General features: G+C 42.3%; 1 protein-coding gene across 1 annotated transcript in view; it reads left to right on the top strand.

The window, feature by feature from the left end:
- Positions 1-20,701, top strand: part of LOC126267526 (synaptogenesis protein syg-2-like) — a 973,159-nt gene that overhangs the window by 557,641 nt on the left and 394,817 nt on the right. The window contains exon 4 of the mRNA XM_049972828.1: positions 13,171-13,281. Coding sequence (XP_049828785.1) covers positions 13,171-13,281 — 111 coding nt within the window. The remainder of the gene's footprint in view (positions 1-13,170; positions 13,282-20,701) is intronic.

The following is a 20,701-nucleotide window of genomic DNA, read 5'->3' as shown; positions in this document are numbered from 1 at the left end:
TAAACTTCTGTTGTTTGTCCTATTTAATGGTGAATAAACCTGTGACATAATTTTTATGAAAGCTCAATTCCATGATGATATATTAATCAACCATCGACAGCTGAATACTATACTGACAGGACCAGCATTTCATTTTATTATTTCGTCATTCAAGTTCATCTAGATTCCGATGAAAGCGATTACTTGTAATGCAGGGTAACAACAACAGCACAGTCCAAATTGCAAAATCAATTTAACAGACTGTGGTATGCGTACTGTAAGACCTTCAGTACACACACCATCAGGTTATTTGACTTGTCACTCTAACTAAGTAGGCGAGTGTCAGCAATATGTCTCATGGTCTTATCGTGGCGTGTTTATCTTCTGCCGTTAGGTCAGACGATAGAAATGCCATTTGCACGCTCAGAGTAGCAGATAAACAGTTATCGACTTTAAACAGAACGTGATTAGTTTTCATGCACATTTATTAAAATAATAACAAGCATAAAAATTTCTTAACTTGGTTCTGGATGCTATTTACAACTGACAATCTGAAGTTCCTTTGGTATTGGTACGTTAATCTTATTCTGACATATATCTCTGATACTCGACAAAAGTGTCTATACCTTTATCTTCAGGGCTATGTACAGGAATATGGTAATCTTATTAGGCGCAGACTGAAACTTGACTGTAGACTGGTACAGCATGGAGCAGACAAAAGCAGACTGACTAATCGGAGGTCTGTACACTCGTTATAACACCTCACGCGTTCATGTATCACTGCGCGAGCGTGATCCACGAGGAGAAAAGGTTCTACGTTAGCAACAATCTCATTGGCTGCGTTACATATTAATACGCAGATCGGGGGAAGCAGAATTTGGTCCGTCTCTATGGCACCGCCATCTTGTAGTGCAGAGACCGACGAGCGCTGCACCTGCACTGTTGTGCTTAGCGGGGCCCGCTCTAGTGGGAATGTTGTGTACACGCTGACTACGCGGAACTATGTACACAACACAGACACATGGGTCAGGTACTCAAGTGAAAGGCTTTCTAGTGACTGCTCTCAGGTCGTAAAGTCATATCACCTGTAGCCTTTCAAATCCTACTCCACATACAGTGAAGTCTTGCAGTGTATCGAGTCATAGTAAGTTGATCTCAGTCTAACTAATTACGTTAGGAACAATTTGTGCAGTTAGTGAAACTCATAAGTATGTGACTGTTGTTCTAATACAGTTGCAATGAATAAAGGAATCTTTGCAGAAAGTAAAATTTCAATAACAGTTCTTCCAATCCTCAAACTCAACGCACCATAGCTATATTTTGATAACATGTATGTAGGAATATTTTCATTTTGGATTATTCTATCAATGGATACATCAGTGAGGGAAAGAAATGTATACCACCATTTGTCGATATGAAATCGAATATAAAAATACTGCTAGAATAAGCTGTAGAATACATTTTGGTGTCTCATTATAAATCGGCTTAGTAAAAATCGTAAACCAGATATTGCTGACCATTTGATATTCAGGAGCTTATTTTTTCAGTTTTTAGTTAGGTGCTGATTTTTGTTGGGATACTCACTGATATCCGATCTTGTTAAGAGTAATAGTCTCAGGATGTTTGGGGATTACTGATCTAAGCGAATATTCTGCTCGTCATATTTCATATGTCAGCAAGATTGCCAAGAACTAGGACAGGTTCAGGGCAGGATGTGTGATTGTGCTCCAACTGCTAATACATCGATTTAATTTCATTGTTACACTAAAAAACGGTTCACATGATTTAAACATAACATAATTTGGAGCAGACGATACACAAAAAACAGTAATTGGGATGAAATACAGAATAAACATAATTCCTTATTGAACAATATGTTCACAGCTGCAAGTTACATTACGCTACTATATGATGCATAAAGACTTACTCTGTCGGAATGTAAAGTAAAATATATTCTAAGCTTCTTACACCTTTACTGTTGTATGTTGTAAATGAAGTGAAACTACCATAATTTGCTTTCCTTCGTATAAAGTGCTTTGTAATGTGAAATTTTTATGGTTTATTTGATCTATTTTTATATTTTATTTAATTTTTTTACTTTTCTTCACGTTTCGAAGTTCTAGCGTTTTTCATACAGCTGAAATTGTTTCTGTCACACCTGTCATTCTACCTCCACCCTCCGCCCCAAATCATCCTCGCTCGCAATATCAAAAGCAGGATATAATTACTTCCACTTCAGGGCAGATTTACGCATTCAGTACTACACCGATATAAGGCAAACAATTACCTGAAAGTAGCTCTTTGTACTCTACCGGAAGCGTGTGGAACGATCGCACTGAGGAAGGGAACACCGACTTGGAATGAGATGTCCCACATCCAGCCACCTGCTCCTGAATTCTGAATCTGCAGAAATGTGTGTGTGTGTGTGTGTGTGTGTGTGTGTGTGTGCATTGGGTTGATGGGAGGTGGGGGTGGGGGAGGGGCGCTGTGAGTCGACGGTGTGGAGAGAGTTGTCGCGTGTCCCGGATCGACTCTCCCGGCGGCCATTGAAATGTCCCAGCGGCGCGCAACATGGCGTCGAAATGACGTCATTAAGGTGCGCGAACACGTGCGCGCGGTCCCAAATGTGTCCCGAGCGGGACCGGCACACGCACGGCCCTAAGCGATGGACTGGCCGTTATGTGATTGCAATTTAACTGGGTATTCAGCACCGGTGCGCGTTTACTCCCCGACAAAAGAACAGTTGCTCCGGTGAAAAAGGAATAAAAAAAAGAAGGAAAAAGATAAATCGCCTACCCCTCTTTTTTCCTCGTCTTTCTTTCGGTTGACGCGACCATCGAATTCCGCAGCCGGCGTCAGTGGCAGCTGCGTGGAAGGCCGGGGGGAGAGGGGGAAGCGTACAGCTGACGCACGTTGTCAGAGGCAGCATTCGTCTGAAACGCACAGCCTGCCGGAAAGAGAGGACGGGACACAGACGCCACCCGTCCATTTGAAAGAGAGGTCCAGGCGATCGGAGGCTTTTCGTCAGGTATTACGCAGCAGGATTATTAAAACTGCCTCCACGAAACGAGAACAGTGAGTCCATATAGAACGGAAAGTAATTGCAAAGTAATGAAAGCAGTCGTATAGACACGAGTCTCACTTGGGCCTCACATGCCCTTGGGCGGTTGTACACAAACAGCAAACACTTGTCATGTACCAACGCGAAAGAACTGTGCCACCGAAAAGCCTACCTCTGTGATTAGGAGTAATCGAACCATTTGAAAACTTCGTAGGGAGAGGACTTACCAGAACTGCGAGCTATATCGCAATCAATCAGCAAATGAATTTTCTCATCTTGTTACCCCTCTGAAGAAGCATTCTCGGCGGATTCACACAAGCGAAAGCATGTGCAGCAATTCCAAGCTAGCATGCAGTTTATCACATACAGCTCAGGCCCGTCCTATCTGTTGACAAAGAGTGACAACGTATGGGCTCTGCTACAATGTAAATGTTTTGTTTCTTTTCCCATTGCAGCTCCTCTTATTGGTTGATTCTAATTCTGTATCTGTTGCATTAAATATACAGGCTTTTACAAAAAGGTACGGCCAAACTTTCAGGAAACATTCCTAACGCACAAAGAAAGAAAATATATTATATGGACATGTGTCCGGAAACGCTTATTTTCCATGTTAGAGCTCATTCTACTACTTCTCTTCAAATCACATTAATCATCAAATGGAAACACACAGCAACAGAACGTACCAGCGTGACCTCAAACACTTTGTTAGAGGAAATGTTCAAAATGTCCTCCGTTAGCGAGAATACATGGATCCACTCTCCGTCGCATGGAATCCCTGATGCGCTGATGCAGCCCTGTAGAATGGTGTATTGTATCACAGCCGTCCACAATATGAACACGAAGAGTCTCTACATTTGGAAAAAGGGTTGCGTAGACAGGAGCTTTCAAATGCCCCCAGAAATGACAGTCAAGAGGGTTGAGGCCAGGAGAGCGTGGAGGCCATGGAATTGGTCCGCCTCAGCGAATCTGTTGTTGAGAAGCGAACGAACGCTTTGAATGAAATGTGCAGGAGCTCCATCGTGCATGAACCACATGTTGTGTCGTACTTGTAAAGGCTCATGTTCTAGCAGCACAGGTATTGTATCCCGTATGAAATCATGATAACGTGCTCCATTGAGCGTAGGTGGAAGAACATGGGGCCCAGTCAAGACATCACCAACAATGCCTGCCCAAACGTTCACAGAAAATCTGTGTTGATGACGTGATTGAACAACTGCGTGCGGATTCTCATCAGCCCACACATGTTGATTGTGAAAATTTGCAATTTGATCACGTTGGAATGAAGCCTCATCCGTAAAGAAAACATTTGCACTGAAATGAGGATTGACACATTGTTGGATGAATCATTCGCAGAAGTGTACCCATGGAGGCCAATCAGCTGCTGACAGTTCCAGCACACGCTGTAAATGGTACGGAAACAACTGGTTCTTCCGTAGCACTCTCCATACAGTGACGTGGTCAACGTTACCTTGTACAGCAGCAACTTCTCTGACGCTGACAGTAGGGTTATCGTCAACTGCAGGAAGAATTGCCTCGTTCATTACAGGTGTCCTCGTCGTTCTAAGTCTTTCCCAGTCGCCTGCTAGAGGCTGGAATGTTGTGTGCTCCCTAAGCCGCCGAGCAACTGCTTCGAACTTCTTCTTGTCGGGACACCTTCGTTCTGGAAATCCGTCTCGATACAAACGTACCGCGCCACGATTATTGCCCGGTGCTAATCCATACATCAAATTGGTATCTGCCAACTACGCATTTGTAAACATTGCACTGACTGCAAAACCACGTTCGTGATGAACACTAACCTGTTGATGCTACGTACTGATGTGGTTGTTGCTAGTACTGTAGAGCAATGAGTCGCATGTCAACAAAAGCACCGAAGTCAACATTACCTTCCTTCAATTGGGCCAGCTGGCAGTGAATCGAGGAAGTACAGTACATACTGACGAAACTAAAATGAGCTCTAACATGGAAATTAAGCGTTTCCGGACACATGTCCACATAACATCTTTTCTTTATTTGTGTGTGAGGAATGTTTCCTTTTTGTAACACCCTGTATATCCCTTTAAATCTATTCCATATTCGCAAAATGTCTCCCCTCCTCCTCTGAGAACACCTTTCATGACTATTATCAGCTAGTTTACAATCTAATGGTAATATGGGAAGTCTAGTGTGGTCAACTTTCATTATCTGTGTAAGCCAGTATCAAGTTACTGTTTTCACGCCGTTCTGCTGTCACTTTTTGTTGTCCTGTCTGGTTTCATATTTATTCTACTATCAAGTCGTTTACGTCTACACTCATAACAACATTCTTGTACTTCATCTTTTGCATAACACATTCAGGATAGAGTGTAAAAAGTATGGAAGAAATGCATACTCTCGCATAAGAGACTTGTTGTAAATTATATTTACGTTGGGAAGGCATTCATACCATTCATGGAGAGATTGCTGCCAAACTGTTAATGAATTAATATAGTTTACACCTATGTAGCAAGAAATGTTATATATTTAGATATATTAGACAACAGGAGCTAATCAAGTTCTGACACGGTTTGCATTGTTCAGAGATTTTTGATGACGTAATCTAAGATACCATTGTGAACTGATGCCAGATTTCTATCCCTTCTCCTCTTCCTCTCCCCCCCCCCCTCCCCGGTCAGAAGTCACAGTGGTACAACTCCAATAGCCCTAGGTAGTATAAAATTGCGTGATATTAAAAACTATTGGGCATTTAAAACTAGCCTAACTGTGCCACCCGAGGTTTCTCTATCACTATAACACCAAAGACTGTTATGCTAAGTATAAAATGCTGATAAATTCAAAACTACAAGATGGGTGTTGTCGTAATAGCCGAAAATATAAAACCGTGGACTTGGGGATACTAGCACTGACGGCATGGTTGCCAAATTTTCTCGGTTGTTCTCAGCTCTGTTACAACAGGACCGAAGACGGTGTACCTCAGAGTACTGGCACAACTAAAAAGGTCGCTAACACTGCTTGGTTTTTCCTCGGCCCACAACGTCATAATACAAGACAATGCGACAGGGTATTACTGGTGCAGTGTGCTTGTTTGTCAGATAACCTGTGCCACGTTTAGAATCCAAAATTATCGATCTGTAGATACCGATACAGTCTGCATAATTTCTAGATTTCTTAGAGCAGTGATTCAGCGTGCATGGTTATCAGGTCACTTTCTCTAATAAGAGAAACTTCCCATCGCACCCCTCTCAGATTTAATAGTAAACTGTCCTGTCGATTCTCCACCAAAAAGCTGAACACAGATGAAACATGAAAACAGGAAGAAGGTGTACTAAATTGTGAAGAAAGAAGCAAAATAGAAACACTAGACTGTCCATGCTCAAACTTTCCTCGTGCCACCTTTTTTCCACAAAATAATGAACTTGCCGTTTGGTCAGTGAATTATGTGTTTTCCTTCTGTAGTTTTGCCAGTTCTCATACTTACGATGTTTACAGATTGTGAGTCAGGTGGTAAGAATATATTACCGTCAAAGGGAATGTGATGTATGGTAAGAGCAGGCGAGATGCCGCATAGACCACTCACTGAAGTGAAAACAACAAATGAACGGGTATGAACTGTTTTACGTCAAAGCAATTCAAGAGTCAAAACTTTCAAAACGGAATGGAGGAGTCGTACCATGTGGTACTTGTGTAGAAGATAAAGGATTTATGTACGTCTGGAAGTCACTTTATTACACCTCGGTGTTGCAAACGGACGTTACATCACTACACAGACACAAATTTGAATACGGCGAACAGGCATGTCAATGGCCAGACGGACAGTTCACAATTTTGTGAAAAAAATCTTGCACTAGAGAGATTTCAATAAAGATCTCTCACTTCGCATTCCAGGACAGTGACAACATAATTCGCTCGATGTGGTACATCTAAAACTTGGACTGTTCAATGCTTCTTTTTTTCACAGTTCAGTACATCTTGTTCCTGTTTTCTTGCATGATCTGTGTCCAGTTTTTAGCGGACTGTCCACTAGGCCGTCTTACCACAAAATCGTGGGGAGGAGGTTGGGGAGTGGCGGGGGGGGGGGGGGGGGTTATGATGCGAATGTGTGTGATAGGGAGTTTCCCTTGTAAGTATGAAATGACAGGAAATTAAATATTAAACCTTGCTCTAACTTTAAAACTCACAAATCTTTAATCTTAAAGCGAGTTTCCCTAAGCTTAACACTGTATAAATGTATTGTGTGTAGTTTTCGCTCCATTTGAAAGAAAGCTAAGTTTTCATCCACTTCATTGTTTATCACGAGATATATTCCGGGCTATGTGCTGCACAACGATACAATAAAATTTTGCAGGTGTATTGTCCACCTGCTTAGCTGGGTGGCAACATGTTTGGGTCCCATGCTGCGGGCTCATATTCGATTCCTGGCTGGTTTGCAGATTTTCTCCTCTCTCTGACTGGGTGTTATGTTGTCTTCCTCATTAACGTCACGCAACGTATCGTCCCCTGAAATAAGAGTTACAACCCTGCTTCCGTAGTTCCCCTGATGGGGCCTCCCGGTCCAGGTACATTTAGTTGGTATTGGCTATTGTGTGCAACATGTGCTGCGGATAGCAGTAAACAAGTAAAAAGTTAAAACTTCATGCCTGATAGTGAAGTCACTACATGGACAGTGACAAATATTTTCCTTCCATTATTTTGTTGGGGTCCTCAGCGAGAAAAAACTTAGAAAAGTTGTGAAATTAAACTACGTTACAAGAAAAGTTCCAGAAGACACGATCAGTTGTCAATGAAATTTAGTGCACCTGCACAACATCGACTGAGGTTTGAACGATGGATGTTTCAATTCTTCATGATAGAGTATTCATGGTCTGTATTGTTATCATGTCTTGACGCGCGAGCTATCACTGTGATATACAAGGGGATGTCACGTGCTCGTCTGCAACAGCCGCGTGAAAGAGTTTGAAAGGAGCAATTTTTTGGGTTTCCATTGACTGGCTGGTCGAATCGGCGAATACACAGGACATGAAAACGACGCGATATTGTACTGTATGGGAACCTCGGGAACTCATACAAAAATGGTCATCCAGGTTCATGTCGACCATATCTGATCACCACTAACAAAGCTTGTAACTCTTTTATATCAGTATCTGCCATACGATAAACAGTAAGGGACGGTCTATTACATTCTATGTCATCCTGTGTCATTGGTCAGAGATTAGCAGTCCTAGGGAATCGCAGCCCCGACTGCTGGCTGTCGTTACCACCAGGACACGAACTGCTGCGTTTGTAGTTATGCTGTGGCTGGGAAGCATTCCCTGCTGATGAACGGTGTTGCATTGTGTTCAGCGATGAATCGAGGTTCTGTGTTGTGCGGGTGACCTTCATTGACGAGTATGTTGGCGACTTGGGGAGAGGTCCTACTCTTACAATGTTTTGGAAAGGCACAGCGGTGATACACCTGACACCATCGAGCGAACATCCATGAGATCACAGCTAATATCGGTTAACGGAACTTTCACACTACAATGGTACTTCATGGAGAGCCCGTGTTCTCATGTCATAGGACAGTGATGTGCCATTTTTCAACAGGACAATATTCCTGCATAGGACCTGTATCTACGAACTGTGCTCGTGATACCGAGGTACTGTAGTGGCCAGAAAGTTCCCCAGATCTGTCTCCAATTGAACACATATTGGACCAGTCGGACGTCATTCCTGTCCCGGTTGCGGGCTTGCATGTCCCAGGAGTAGGTTCAATTAGTTTATGACATCTTCCGGGAATAAATGAGTTTACACATCCGGGCCAGACGCGGAGCAAATGGGTAAGTGATCTCATACGCCATGTTCACTGAAACAACAAAACATTCCCACTGAATCCGTAAAGTTTCATTTCCTTTTTCTTGTGTGCATGTGCGTGCTCACATTTTTGGCACAAAGCGTAAGTGTGTAATTCGTTGGAAGTCAATAATTGCTCCCCTTCTCAAATAATGGCTGAATGTAACCTGGATAATTTGCATGCTGTGAGTTACACTACTTCAAAGTATATAAAGAGAATTTAGTTTTTACAGTTGACATATTGAGCTAAACCTTCAACTCAACATTCTAAACTTTTAATGAGTAGGCAATTACAGAATTTTAAATCTTTGAGTGTCGTTGATAGTCATATGAAACACTGAATGTCGACCTTCTCATTTTGCTGGAAGCCGCTAGACAGGCAGCTTTGCAGAGAGACTCGGTGAACAGGTGACCATTTTTAACTGTTCACATTCTTAGATACGCAAATCCGCCAGAGATTAGTGCTCATAGGCTCGATAACATCTCTTAATTTATTATACAAGTAGTTATCCTTATTTTTGCCCTTCCCTGTCTTTATACATTTCAGAATATATTTGTTTCGTAAATATTTTCTAGACTGAAAACATTGAAAATGGATTATAACAGTCTTGACCTGAACGAAATATTTATTTCACATAATTTTTGCCATGATGTAAGTGCTGGCTGTGAACGGGTTAGGGCATAAATGATATTACGATGGTAAAACCGATAATTACTGTAAATAAACATTTTAATCTCGACCGCTGTTATTACAGAGAACTTTGTGGTGTATTTTAACCTGATACGGAGAACTGTGCACCCTACTCTCAGTGCCAAATGTTACTCTGCTTGGGTAAAAGTAAATTTAAGATCGATTGGAATTTTGGCTCTTGCAGTTTCCTCCCACTCATCCGATGAGTAACAAGTGTGAGAAATGGCTGCCTGATTCGCCCCTGTATGTGAGATCGACTATGATTCTTCCACATTGGCAGGTTGGGTAATATTGCTCAAGTCGTGCCTCTCAACGGAGAACTATTGTATGTGTTAGGGTAATTTAAATAACAGGGTTTGGTAAGTGCACACCGAATCTTTATTTTTCAAGATTTCAACCAGCTTCCACAAAACTATAAAAACTTTTTCTCAAAATGAATTTTCAGTCTTATTCAAATTCGTACTCCCTACACCCTAAGGTCATATTTAGAATAAGAATAATCTAGCAAAACGTCACAATAACAAATTACAAACCATGAAAGTAACGTTACTTCCATAGTTACACGTAACGAAACTACACATAGGAAACAAAATATAAATTCTAAACAAATTAAATAGCTTAAATTGGCATATCGAGAATCATTGGGTCTGATCACAGTTATCACAGAAATATTTCTCCATGTTACTTTCCAGCCAGCGCATAGATCACGTACCAAAACTAATATAACACACTAGACCTAACCATTTCACCAGTTTTTATCTGTCTGTCTCTCTTTTATAGGTCTGTGCTCAGGTTTCTTCTTTGTATTTGTCTTTTCTTTGGCTTCTATTTCCTCTCTGTAAGGACTTGATGTTAATTTCATTGTTAGTTAGGTCATTTTGTATTATCTTAACAATTATTGTTGTTCACGAGTTAAGAGGTAAAGACTTTTGTTTTCGGGTCAACGTTCTTGAGACATCGTAGAGGATCAAGACTGATCACCAGCTCATCCTTTGTGTAACTGATGAACCATATATACAGTAGTAGCTGCAAAGTCCTCTTCTCTAATGTCATTTCTATCACATGGCCACACGTCTCTGGCCTTAAAACCGGTTAGAGCCAGCTCCATACAAATTGATCTACGATACCTATTACCCAAGAGTTCTACAATGTTAGCTTGTTTTATGACACTGCCAGAACTTGAACGTGGCCAAGAAGATCCAGCTTTATCGCAGCTGCTTTTTAGTGCTTTAATGAACTGTCTGTCCAGTAGCTGTACATGATGAGTCGTGATACTAGAAAACGATAGCGTGCTTACACCATAACCACGAGACAGAGGAAATACCTCTAAATTGTTGGGGAGTCTTCTATAACCATACAGTAAAAGCAAAATTTGTTTCTGGTCCCTTTTTTTCTACTTTTGTACATTTTATGCAGTGTTCTAACCATCGGAAAGCCTACCTGTGTGATTAGTAGTAATCGACCATCCATTTGTTGAGCATCCAAATCCTGTGTTTGTTTGAGCTCCCCTTTTAAATCTGCGCTTAATTATTAATGTCGGAGGTATGACTCCGCCTGTTGCATTCAATGCACATACAAATGCGGCGTTAAGGCCCCTTCCTCCTCTTGTGATTGCGCCCACTTAGTTTTGCGTTTTCGGGCAATTACTTTAAGCGGTTTGTGAACTGTGGATATTGCGATTTCGTCCACGTTATATTCTTGGTCTACAGTAAAATAATATTCATACAGTACTTCCTCATATTTACCAAAAAACGCATTAACTTGAACTTTGTTAAATCCATTCCTTTGTGTCACCGATATTGTTTCTGGAACTCGCAACGGCGAAGTGGGATGATATTTCATAAACCTGTAATACCATTTTTATTGGCTAACACTATTTCTTTATTGAAGCAATGCGCTAGATACTCTTTCTCAGAAGTTGGTAGGCAAGTGCTAATTCACCTTCCATCACTGCTGTTGTATCATTAGGACTTTCAAATTTTGTTGATTTAGTTCTTCATATCCTTAGGCTTTGGTTTGTTACATCTCCTACATGTTTCATGAAGTCCCATTTCACCATTCCGATGTTTCAGTAAAGATTGGTCCTCATCCCCCTCCTTCCACTTATGGTACGCTCTTTTCGCCATATTGGTTAGCTGCAACAGTTTTTAATTAGTATGTATTTTCCATCTACGTCCAAGTCGTACCCGTACGATTGATGAATTCTCCACATGTATAACTCAAGCTGTGAGATCTCTACCGTTTAAAACTAAAACTACGGACATATCCGCTAAGTTCTCTGCTGTTTGATTATGCTTAAATGAATGGCATATTAGCACTAAAATAGCCATGACACACAACAGTTATTTTTTTATCATCTGAAATCGCTTAAAAAGGAGCGAGAGACTGTTAGAAAGACAGTAAAACAAACATACTTGATAACCATTTTTCTGTTACGACAGGCAGCGGACCTATTACTTGTTTTTGCTTACTCGCACGACTATTAAGTTCAGCTTTACAACATATGCTGTCCCATTTTGTGAAGATAGGACCAGATACTACTGGAATACGATTTAGGCTGTGGTAGGACTGTATTACCGCCTTTGGGGTCTACGTGTGAAACATCCCCTTAGAAAAATTAATGAATTGACTGTACTGAGAAACCTCTAACATTATTTGATTTTCAAACAGCTGAGCATAACTGAACGTACTCAGACATTTCGCTCTTTACCTATTCTGATCAACACTAAACTGACACACAATATCTTTAGCGCAACGCAGTCTGACGTTCAATTATGTCTACAAAGAATGTCCCTGACTAACAATAACCTACACCTTTCATGAATCACTTACCTAACAATAATCTTCGTTATCGAACTACTGCAATACAGGGAGCGCCAAATTATAAATTCTAACTACTGATAGGTATTTTCAGCAAATGAAAGATTTTGATAGTGAACAAACAATTTATTTACCTTAATAATGTTCGAAAGTCATCATAGATGATATCCAGTATTACAGATTTACTCTTTCTGATGGACACACGTCCAGATCGTCTCCTCTCAAAGTTCGGCCATCTGTCTTCCCACATCCGCCACTGCTGGCGGCTCACCTCCAACTACGCAACGCTACGCGCTGTTAACAGCAAACTGCCCAACGCTACAATGGCGACTATTTCAACAATGCCACCCAGTCACAGACTGCACACAGCACAGCCAGTGATTTTCATACAGAGCGCTACGTGGCGTTACCAACATAAAAACCTAAACAGCCTCCTTACACGTGTAACGTGAACATTGGGTAGGTCAGGTGTAATGAAACAATTGGCTCGGATGGCATCTATTCCAGTCTATAAGACGAGTACCCTTTAAGCGAATTACAATTCAGGATGATAGTCGACACTTGAAACTCCAAAATGACACACATACATTCTATAATTGTCTTCGGATAAGACTTCAGAAATATATTTAGTATATGAGGTAGTAAAACTGTTCCCCCAGAGTGTGCAGTGGTGTATGACCGACTAATTATGATGAATTCCTTAGGAGAATAGGTGCTATACGTGAACAGAACTCTATTCACATGGGGTCTTTGAGGTGGCGGGCCTTCCTTAGACCTGCTGCATTTTTGACACGGCTTTCTCCTGTTACAGTTCCTCCGCAGCGGCCAACCATCTTCGACGAACTGGGCCGTGAGCTGATGGACCGCGCAGGACCGTACGAGGAGGGGGGCCAGATGCGGCTCACTTGCATCGTGACTGGAGGTACTTGTTTATCAGTGGTAATTCCTTAACAAAAACTGTGTATACATTGTGACTAGAAGTTCATGGCTATCGTCTTTATTCCATGCCTAAAAATGTGACGCATCGTCGCGGTAGATACAGTCCCGTCAGTGGCTTTCCCATAACTGAAATTGTGTACACATTGTGACTGGAGACATGTGCCTATCAATGATGTTCCTTTACTGATACTGTGTACACTTCGTTAGTTGAGGTATGTGGCAATCACTACAATTCCCTCAACGGATGTTGAATTATATTTGTTCCCAGGTTAAGTTATCTTCTCTGAGATCATCTTTTTATTCTATAGATGCATTGTTGGATATTAAAAATAACATGAAGCTGAGGAATATCAGATATATCCCTACTAGTATTATGCACGCCAAAGGCTGGACAGATTTAAAAAAAAAATTGGTGTGGAGATAGCTTCAACGCTGAGGAACAACATAGTCTACCATAGAAAGTGTGTAGTAGAACATGTTTATTGATCTAAAGAATATAACGTGAAATATGGAACAATAATTACTTTTTAAAAAAGATATTCAACTTATGGACTTCATCATATTTTGCAAATGCTTCTATTGTTTGATAGGTTCTGCATAATACGATTCAACATAATGGAATGCAACTTTTATACAGTCCTCTATTTGTTTAACAATACTTCCAGTCTAATCAGGTACGAACCCGTCACATTTTAGCATCTGAGCGTCTTGTGTCTCTTATAGTTTCTTTGCTGCGTTGAGACTTGCCTAAACAGCTCGTGGTCATGCGGGTTTCCGTTTCACGATGATATATTCCCAGCTTCTATTCCTGCTCAGGTTATTTCTTTCTGCTAGCGTATAGTTATCTATGTTGTCTTTATAAGCTTTTTATCATCATTGACGTGCAAGTCACTGATGTGGCGTCAAATAAAATGACTTGCACCAAGCTTCAGAGCATTCCAACCGGCGTCTCACGGCCAATGAAGCCATACGCACATGTCATTTCATTTTAATTTTACTGATACCCAAGGGCATACGTTTGTAACACCTAGCCGACAACGCTTAACCAGTCCTCAACGTGCTTCATCCATGCCAATCCAATTTCCGTAATGAAAATGTAAATGCTAAAGTAACACTGTCTGACAGGATTTTATGACTAAACCGCTGACCCCATATCCATGAAACTTGTGATGATGGTTGGTTTGTGGACCGCTCAACTGCGGTCCCAATTATTACACAGTCCCGTTTTTCCACACAGTCCAGTCTAGTCATAGTAAAAAATGATGATGATGAAATGATAAGGACAACACAAACATCCATTCCCCGGGCAGAGAAAATCTCCAATCCGACCGGGAATTGAACCCAGGACCCGGTGATCCAGAGGCAGCAACGTTAGGCACTAGACCACGAGCTGCGGACTCCATGAAATTTGGCGTGAGATAAATTGGATCCTGATGAAGAAGATAGGGCACTCTGCAAAGTATATAGTACAAGATATTTAAATATGTGAAGAATATTACACAAATTAAGGAAATATATTTACTCTTTGAAGAAGCTATTTACCGTCACTTTTGAAATTTATCGTATTTATGAGATTTTTCCCTACCTACTATGAGTCAAAGTAGTCAATACAATGTTTATTCATTTCTCAACGTGTTCCATCAATACTAATATAAGAATTATTAATTGCGAAAGCAGCTTACTCTGTTACATATTCACGACTCTTCGGCTGAACTGATTACTTTGGTGAGTCGTGTGGAGAGAGTTCAGTGCTGTCGACAGGATACCTTAGAAAGTTGTATCTTTTTGAGTATTATTAACATTTCTAAATATGGTATACGTGAGAGGCATGCAGCCAACGCTGGCGTGATGGTTGGAGAGTCTTTGTGTCTGGAGATTATTCCATGACAGTGCAAATCCAATGTTATTGCGCACGTGTTTGTGATATTGTGTTACTACACCACCTGCCCTAGCTGGAAAGTTTTGATGGAGATACGACAATAAAATCGGAAGGTAAGACAGAGAACCATATTTGAAATTATTGCTTTAAACCTCGCATACTTTAAGTCTGAATTAACATGTAGTTCCAAAATGGCTTAAACTGGGAAAGTTACTCGAATTCTACAAATTTCAGTGTCATGATGGGTGGGAGTTGGATGCAAAACGTCAGGCGGTCCTAACAGTTACAGAGACTGTAGAACCGTCCCCATCCTGTCGAATTTAAAGCGCTGAGCGTCTTTTAAAGCTTCTGAAACGATTGAATGCTCACAGCGACGGCTGTACGACAAGCAATTCGAGTTGTACCTTTCTTCACATGTGGAACATAGGAGTGTCTTATGTGGAACGTAGGAGTGTCTTAGTGAGGCTGTATTTGAATTGGTCTGTCAACTGCCTGTGTTAATCATAAATTTTTCATGACGGGTGAAAGGGGGGGGGGGGGGGGAGAATAAAAATGGGGGCAGTAAACACATTACAATGGAAGGGAGTAACGGTTGGTAAGAGTCGTTCTGGTGGCAATATCTCACATTCCTTTGGCTAGATCAGCTAAAGGAAACCCTAAAACCTCTACTTTTCCGCGAATGTAATGATCGAAACATTTTTAAATACAATTACAAAGTATAAGGCGCGTTTGCAGATTCGACATACTCGTACATCAAAATAATAGAAACAAATTCATCACATACCGTTTACCGGCATTGCATAAGTTTTATACATACGTCTCTAAATTATAAACACAGACACCACGTAAAATTGCTGGCCTACTTACCCGCCATCACTCATCGTACCAAAACTATTGATATGCGTGCGACGCTGTGGGTTATTTTTTTTGGTTATCAGTCTTCCGGCTGGTTTCACGCGGCCCACCACGAATTGCTCTCCCGTGCTAACTTCTTCATCTCAGAGTAACACTTGCAACTTCCGTCCTCAATTTGTTTGCTGGATGTATTCCAATCTCAGTCTTCCTCTACAGTTTTTGCCCTCTACAGCTCCCTCTAGTACCGTGGAAGGCATTCCCTCACGTCTTGTCCTATCATCCTATCCCTTCTCCCTGTCAGTATTTTCCACATGATCCTTTCCTATCTGATTCTGCGCAGAACCTCCTAGTTCCTTACCTTGTCAGTCCACCTAACATTCGTCTGTAGCACCACATCTCAGATTCTTCGATTCTCTTTTGTTGCGGTTTTCCGACAGTCCATGTTTTACCACCATACAATGCTGTGCTCCAGACATATATTCTCAGAAATTTGTTCCTCAAATTAAGGCCAATATTTGATATTAGTAGACTCCTCTTGGCCAGGAATGCCCTTTCTGCCATTACTAGCCTGCTTTTAATGTCCTCCTTCCTCGCCCGTCTTTGGTTATTTTACTACGTAGGTAACAGACTTCCTTCACTTCATCTACTTCGTGACGACCAATTATGATGTTAGGCTTCTCGCTGTTCTCATTTCTACTAGTTCTCATTACCTTCGTTTTTCTTTGATTTACTCTCAATCCATACTCTGTACTCACCAGATTGTTCATTCCGTTCAGCAGATCACTTTCACTCAAGATAGCAATGTCATCAGCGAATCGTGTAATTAATAACCTTTGAGTTTTAATTCCACTCCTGAACCTTTCTTTTATTTCCATCATTGCTTTCTCGATGTACAGATGGAACAGTAGGGGTGAAAGGTTACATCCTTGTCTTACACTCTTTTTAATTCGAGCACATCGTTCTTGGTCGTCCACTCTCATTATTAACTCTTGGCTGTTGTACATATTGTATATGACCAGTCACTCCCTGTAGCTTTACCCCGTTATTTTCAGAATTTCGAACATCTTGCACCATTTTACACTGTGGAACGCTTTCTCCTGGTTGACAAATCCTATGGACGTGTCTTGATTTTTCTTTAGTCTTGCTTCCATTATTAACCCTAACGTCAAAATTTGCCTGTCTCGAGACTTTACTTTACTTTACCTAAATTCAAGCGGGTCAGCTGTGGGTAGCAGCCAGTAAATACACAAATCCCTCAGAACCGCTACTCTGCAATGCTGCTATGAGTTGATAAAAGACCCTTAGGATATCTTGATATCGAACAGTCATATAGCAGTGTTAAATCCTTTTGCCCTTTATTAACAAAAACTATTCATGATTTTATTCTCTGCATCGTAGACAGAAAGACAGGTTCTGTAGTGACTCTGTGTTGTTGTTGTTGTCTTCAGTCCTGAGACTGGTTTGATGCAGCTCTCCATGCTACTCTGTCCTGTGCAAGCTGCTTCATCTCCCAGTACCTACTGCAACCTACATCCTTCTGAATCTGCTTAGTGTACCCATCTCTCGGTCTCCCTCTACGATTTTTACCCTCCACGCTGCCCTCCAATGCTAAATTTGTGATCCCTTGATGCCTCAAACCATGTCCTACCAACCGATTCCTTCTTCTAGTCAAGTTGTGCCACAAACTTCTCTTCTCCCCAATCCTATTCAATACCTCCTCATTAGTTACGTGATCTATCCACCTTATCTTCAGTATTCTTCTGTAGCACCACATTTCGAAAGCTTCTATTCTCTTCTTGTCCAAACTAGTTATCGTCCATGTTTCACTTCCATACATGGCTACACTCCAAACAAATACTTTCAGAAACGACTTCCTGATACATAAATCTACACTCCTGGAAATTGAAATAAGAACACCGTGAATTCATTGTCCCAGGAAGGGGAAACTTTATTGACACATTCCTGGGGTCAGATACATCACATGATCACACTGACAGAACCACAGGCACATAGACACAGGCAACAGAGCATGCACAATGTCGGCACTAGTACAGTGTATATCCACCTTTCGCAGCAATGCAGGCTGCTATTCTCCCATGGAGACGATCGTAGAGATGCTGGATGTAGTCCTGTGGAACGGCTTGCCATGCCATTTCCACCTGGCGCCTCAGTTGGATCAGCGTTAGTGCTGGACGTTCAGACCGCGTGAGACGACGCTTCATCCAGTCCCAAACATGCTCAATGGGGGACAGATCCGGAGATCTTGCTGGCCAGGGTAGTTGACTTACACCTTCTAGAGCACGTTGGGTGGCACGGGATACATGCGGACGTGCATTGTCCTGTTGGAACAGCAAGTTCCCTTGCTGGTCTAGGAATGGTAGGACGATGGGTTCGATGACGGTTTGGATGTACCGTGCACTATTCAGTGTCCCCTCGACGATCACCAGAGGTGTACGGCCAGTGTAGGAGATCGCTCCCCACACCATGATGCCGGGTGTTGGCCCTGTGTGCCTCGGTCGTATGCAGTCCTGATTGTAGCGCTCACCTGCACGGCGCCAAACACGCATACGACCATCATTGGCACCAAGGCAGAAGCGACTCTCATCGCTGAAGACGACACGTCTCCATTCGTCCCTCCATTCACGCCTGTCGCGACACCACTGGAGGCGGGCTGCACGTTGCTGGGGCGTGAGAGAAAGACGGCCTAACGGTGTGCGGGACCGTAGCCCAGCTTCGTGGAGATGGTTGCGAATGGTCCTCGCCGATACCCCAGGAGCAACAGTGTCCCTAATTTGCTGGGAAGTGGCGGTGCGGACCCCTACGGCACTGCGTAGGATCCTACGGTCTTGGCGTGCATCCGTGCGTCGCTGGGGTCCGGTCCCAGGTCGACGGGCACGTGCACTTTCCGCCGACCACTGGCGACCACATCGATGTACTGTGGAGACCTCACGCCCCACGTGTTGAGCAATTCGGCGGTACGTCCACCCGGCCTCCCGCATGCCCACTATACGCCCTCGCTCAAAGTCCGTCAACTGCACATACGGTTCACGTCCACGCTGTCGCGGCATGCTACCAGTGTTAAAGACTGCGATGGAGCTCCGTATGCCACGACAAACTGGCTGACACTGACGGCGGCGGTGCACAAATGCTGCGCAGCTAGCGCCATTCGACGGCCAACACCGCGGTTACTCGTGTGTCCGCAGTGCCGTGCGTGTAATCATTGCTTGTACAGCCCTCTCGCAGGGTCCGGAGCAAGTATGGTGGGTCTGACACACCGGTGTCAATGTGTTCTTTTTTCCATTTCCAGGAGTGTATATTCGATGAAAACAAATTTCTCTTCTTCAGAAACGCTTTCCTTGCCATTGCCAGTCTACATTTTATATCCTCTCTACTTCGACCATCATCAAATGGTTCAAATGGCTCTGAGCACTATGGGACTCAACTGCTGTGGTCATTAGTCCCCTAGAACTTAGAACTACTTAAACCTAACTAACCTAAGGACATCACACACATCCATGCCCGAGGCAGGATTCGAACCTGCGACCGTAGCAGTCGCACGGTTCCGGACTGCGCGCCTAGAACCGCGAGACCACCGCGGCCGGCGACCATCATCAGTTATTTTACTTCCTAAATAGCAAAACTCCTTTACTACTTTAAATGTCTCATTTCCTAATCTAATTCCCTCAGCATCACCCAATTTAATTTGACTACATTCCATTATCCTCGTTTTACTTTTGTTAATGTTCATCTTATATCCTCCTTTCAAGGCACTGTCCATTCCGTTCAACTGCTCTTCCAAGTCCTTTGCTATCTCTGACAGAATTACAATGTCATCGGCGAACCTCAAATTTTTTACTTCGTCTCCATGAATTTTAATACCTACTCCAAATTTTTCTTTTGTTTCCTTTACTGCTTGCTCAATATACAGATTGAATAACATCGGGGAGAGGCTACAACCCTGTCTCACTCTTTCCCAACCACTGCTTCCCTTCCATGCCCCTCGACTCTTATTACTGCCATCTGGTTTCTGTACAAATTATAAATAGCCTTTCGCTCCCTGTATTTTACCCCTGCCACCTTTAGAATTTGAAAAAGAGTATTCCAGTCAACATTGTCAAAAGCTTTCTCTAAGTCTACAAATGCTAGAAACGTAGGTTTGCCTTTTCTTAATCTTTCTTCTAAGATAAGTCGTAAGGTCAGTATTGCCTCACGTGTTCCAACATTTCGACGGAATCCAAACTTATCCTCCCCGAGGTCTGCATCTACCAGTTTTTCCATTCGTCTGTAAAGAATTCGCGTTAGTATTTTGCAGCCGTGGCTTGTTAAACTGATATTTCGGTAATTTTCACATCTGTCATCACCTGCTTTCTTTGGCATTCGAATTATTATATTCTTCTTGAAGTCTGAGGGTATTTCGCCTGTCTCATACATCTTGCTCACCAGCTGGTAGAGTTTTGTCATAACTGGCTCTCCCAAGGCCGTCAGTAGTTCTAATGGAATGTTGTCTACTCAGGGGGCCTTGTTTCGACTCAGGTCTTTCAGTGCTCTGTCAAACTCTTCACGCAGTATCGTATCTCCCATTTCGTCTTCATCTACATCCTCTTCTATTTCCATAATATTATCCTCAAGTACATCGCCCTTGTATAAACCTTCTATATACTCCTTCCAC

The sequence above is a fragment of the Schistocerca gregaria genome, chromosome 4 (genome assembly GCF_023897955.1).
Source record: "Schistocerca gregaria isolate iqSchGreg1 chromosome 4, iqSchGreg1.2, whole genome shotgun sequence".
In the NCBI taxonomy this organism is placed as follows: Eukaryota; Metazoa; Arthropoda; class Insecta; order Orthoptera; family Acrididae; genus Schistocerca; species Schistocerca gregaria.
Note: the sequence above shows the minus strand (reverse complement) of the source record. Positions and strands in the feature narration are given on the sequence as shown.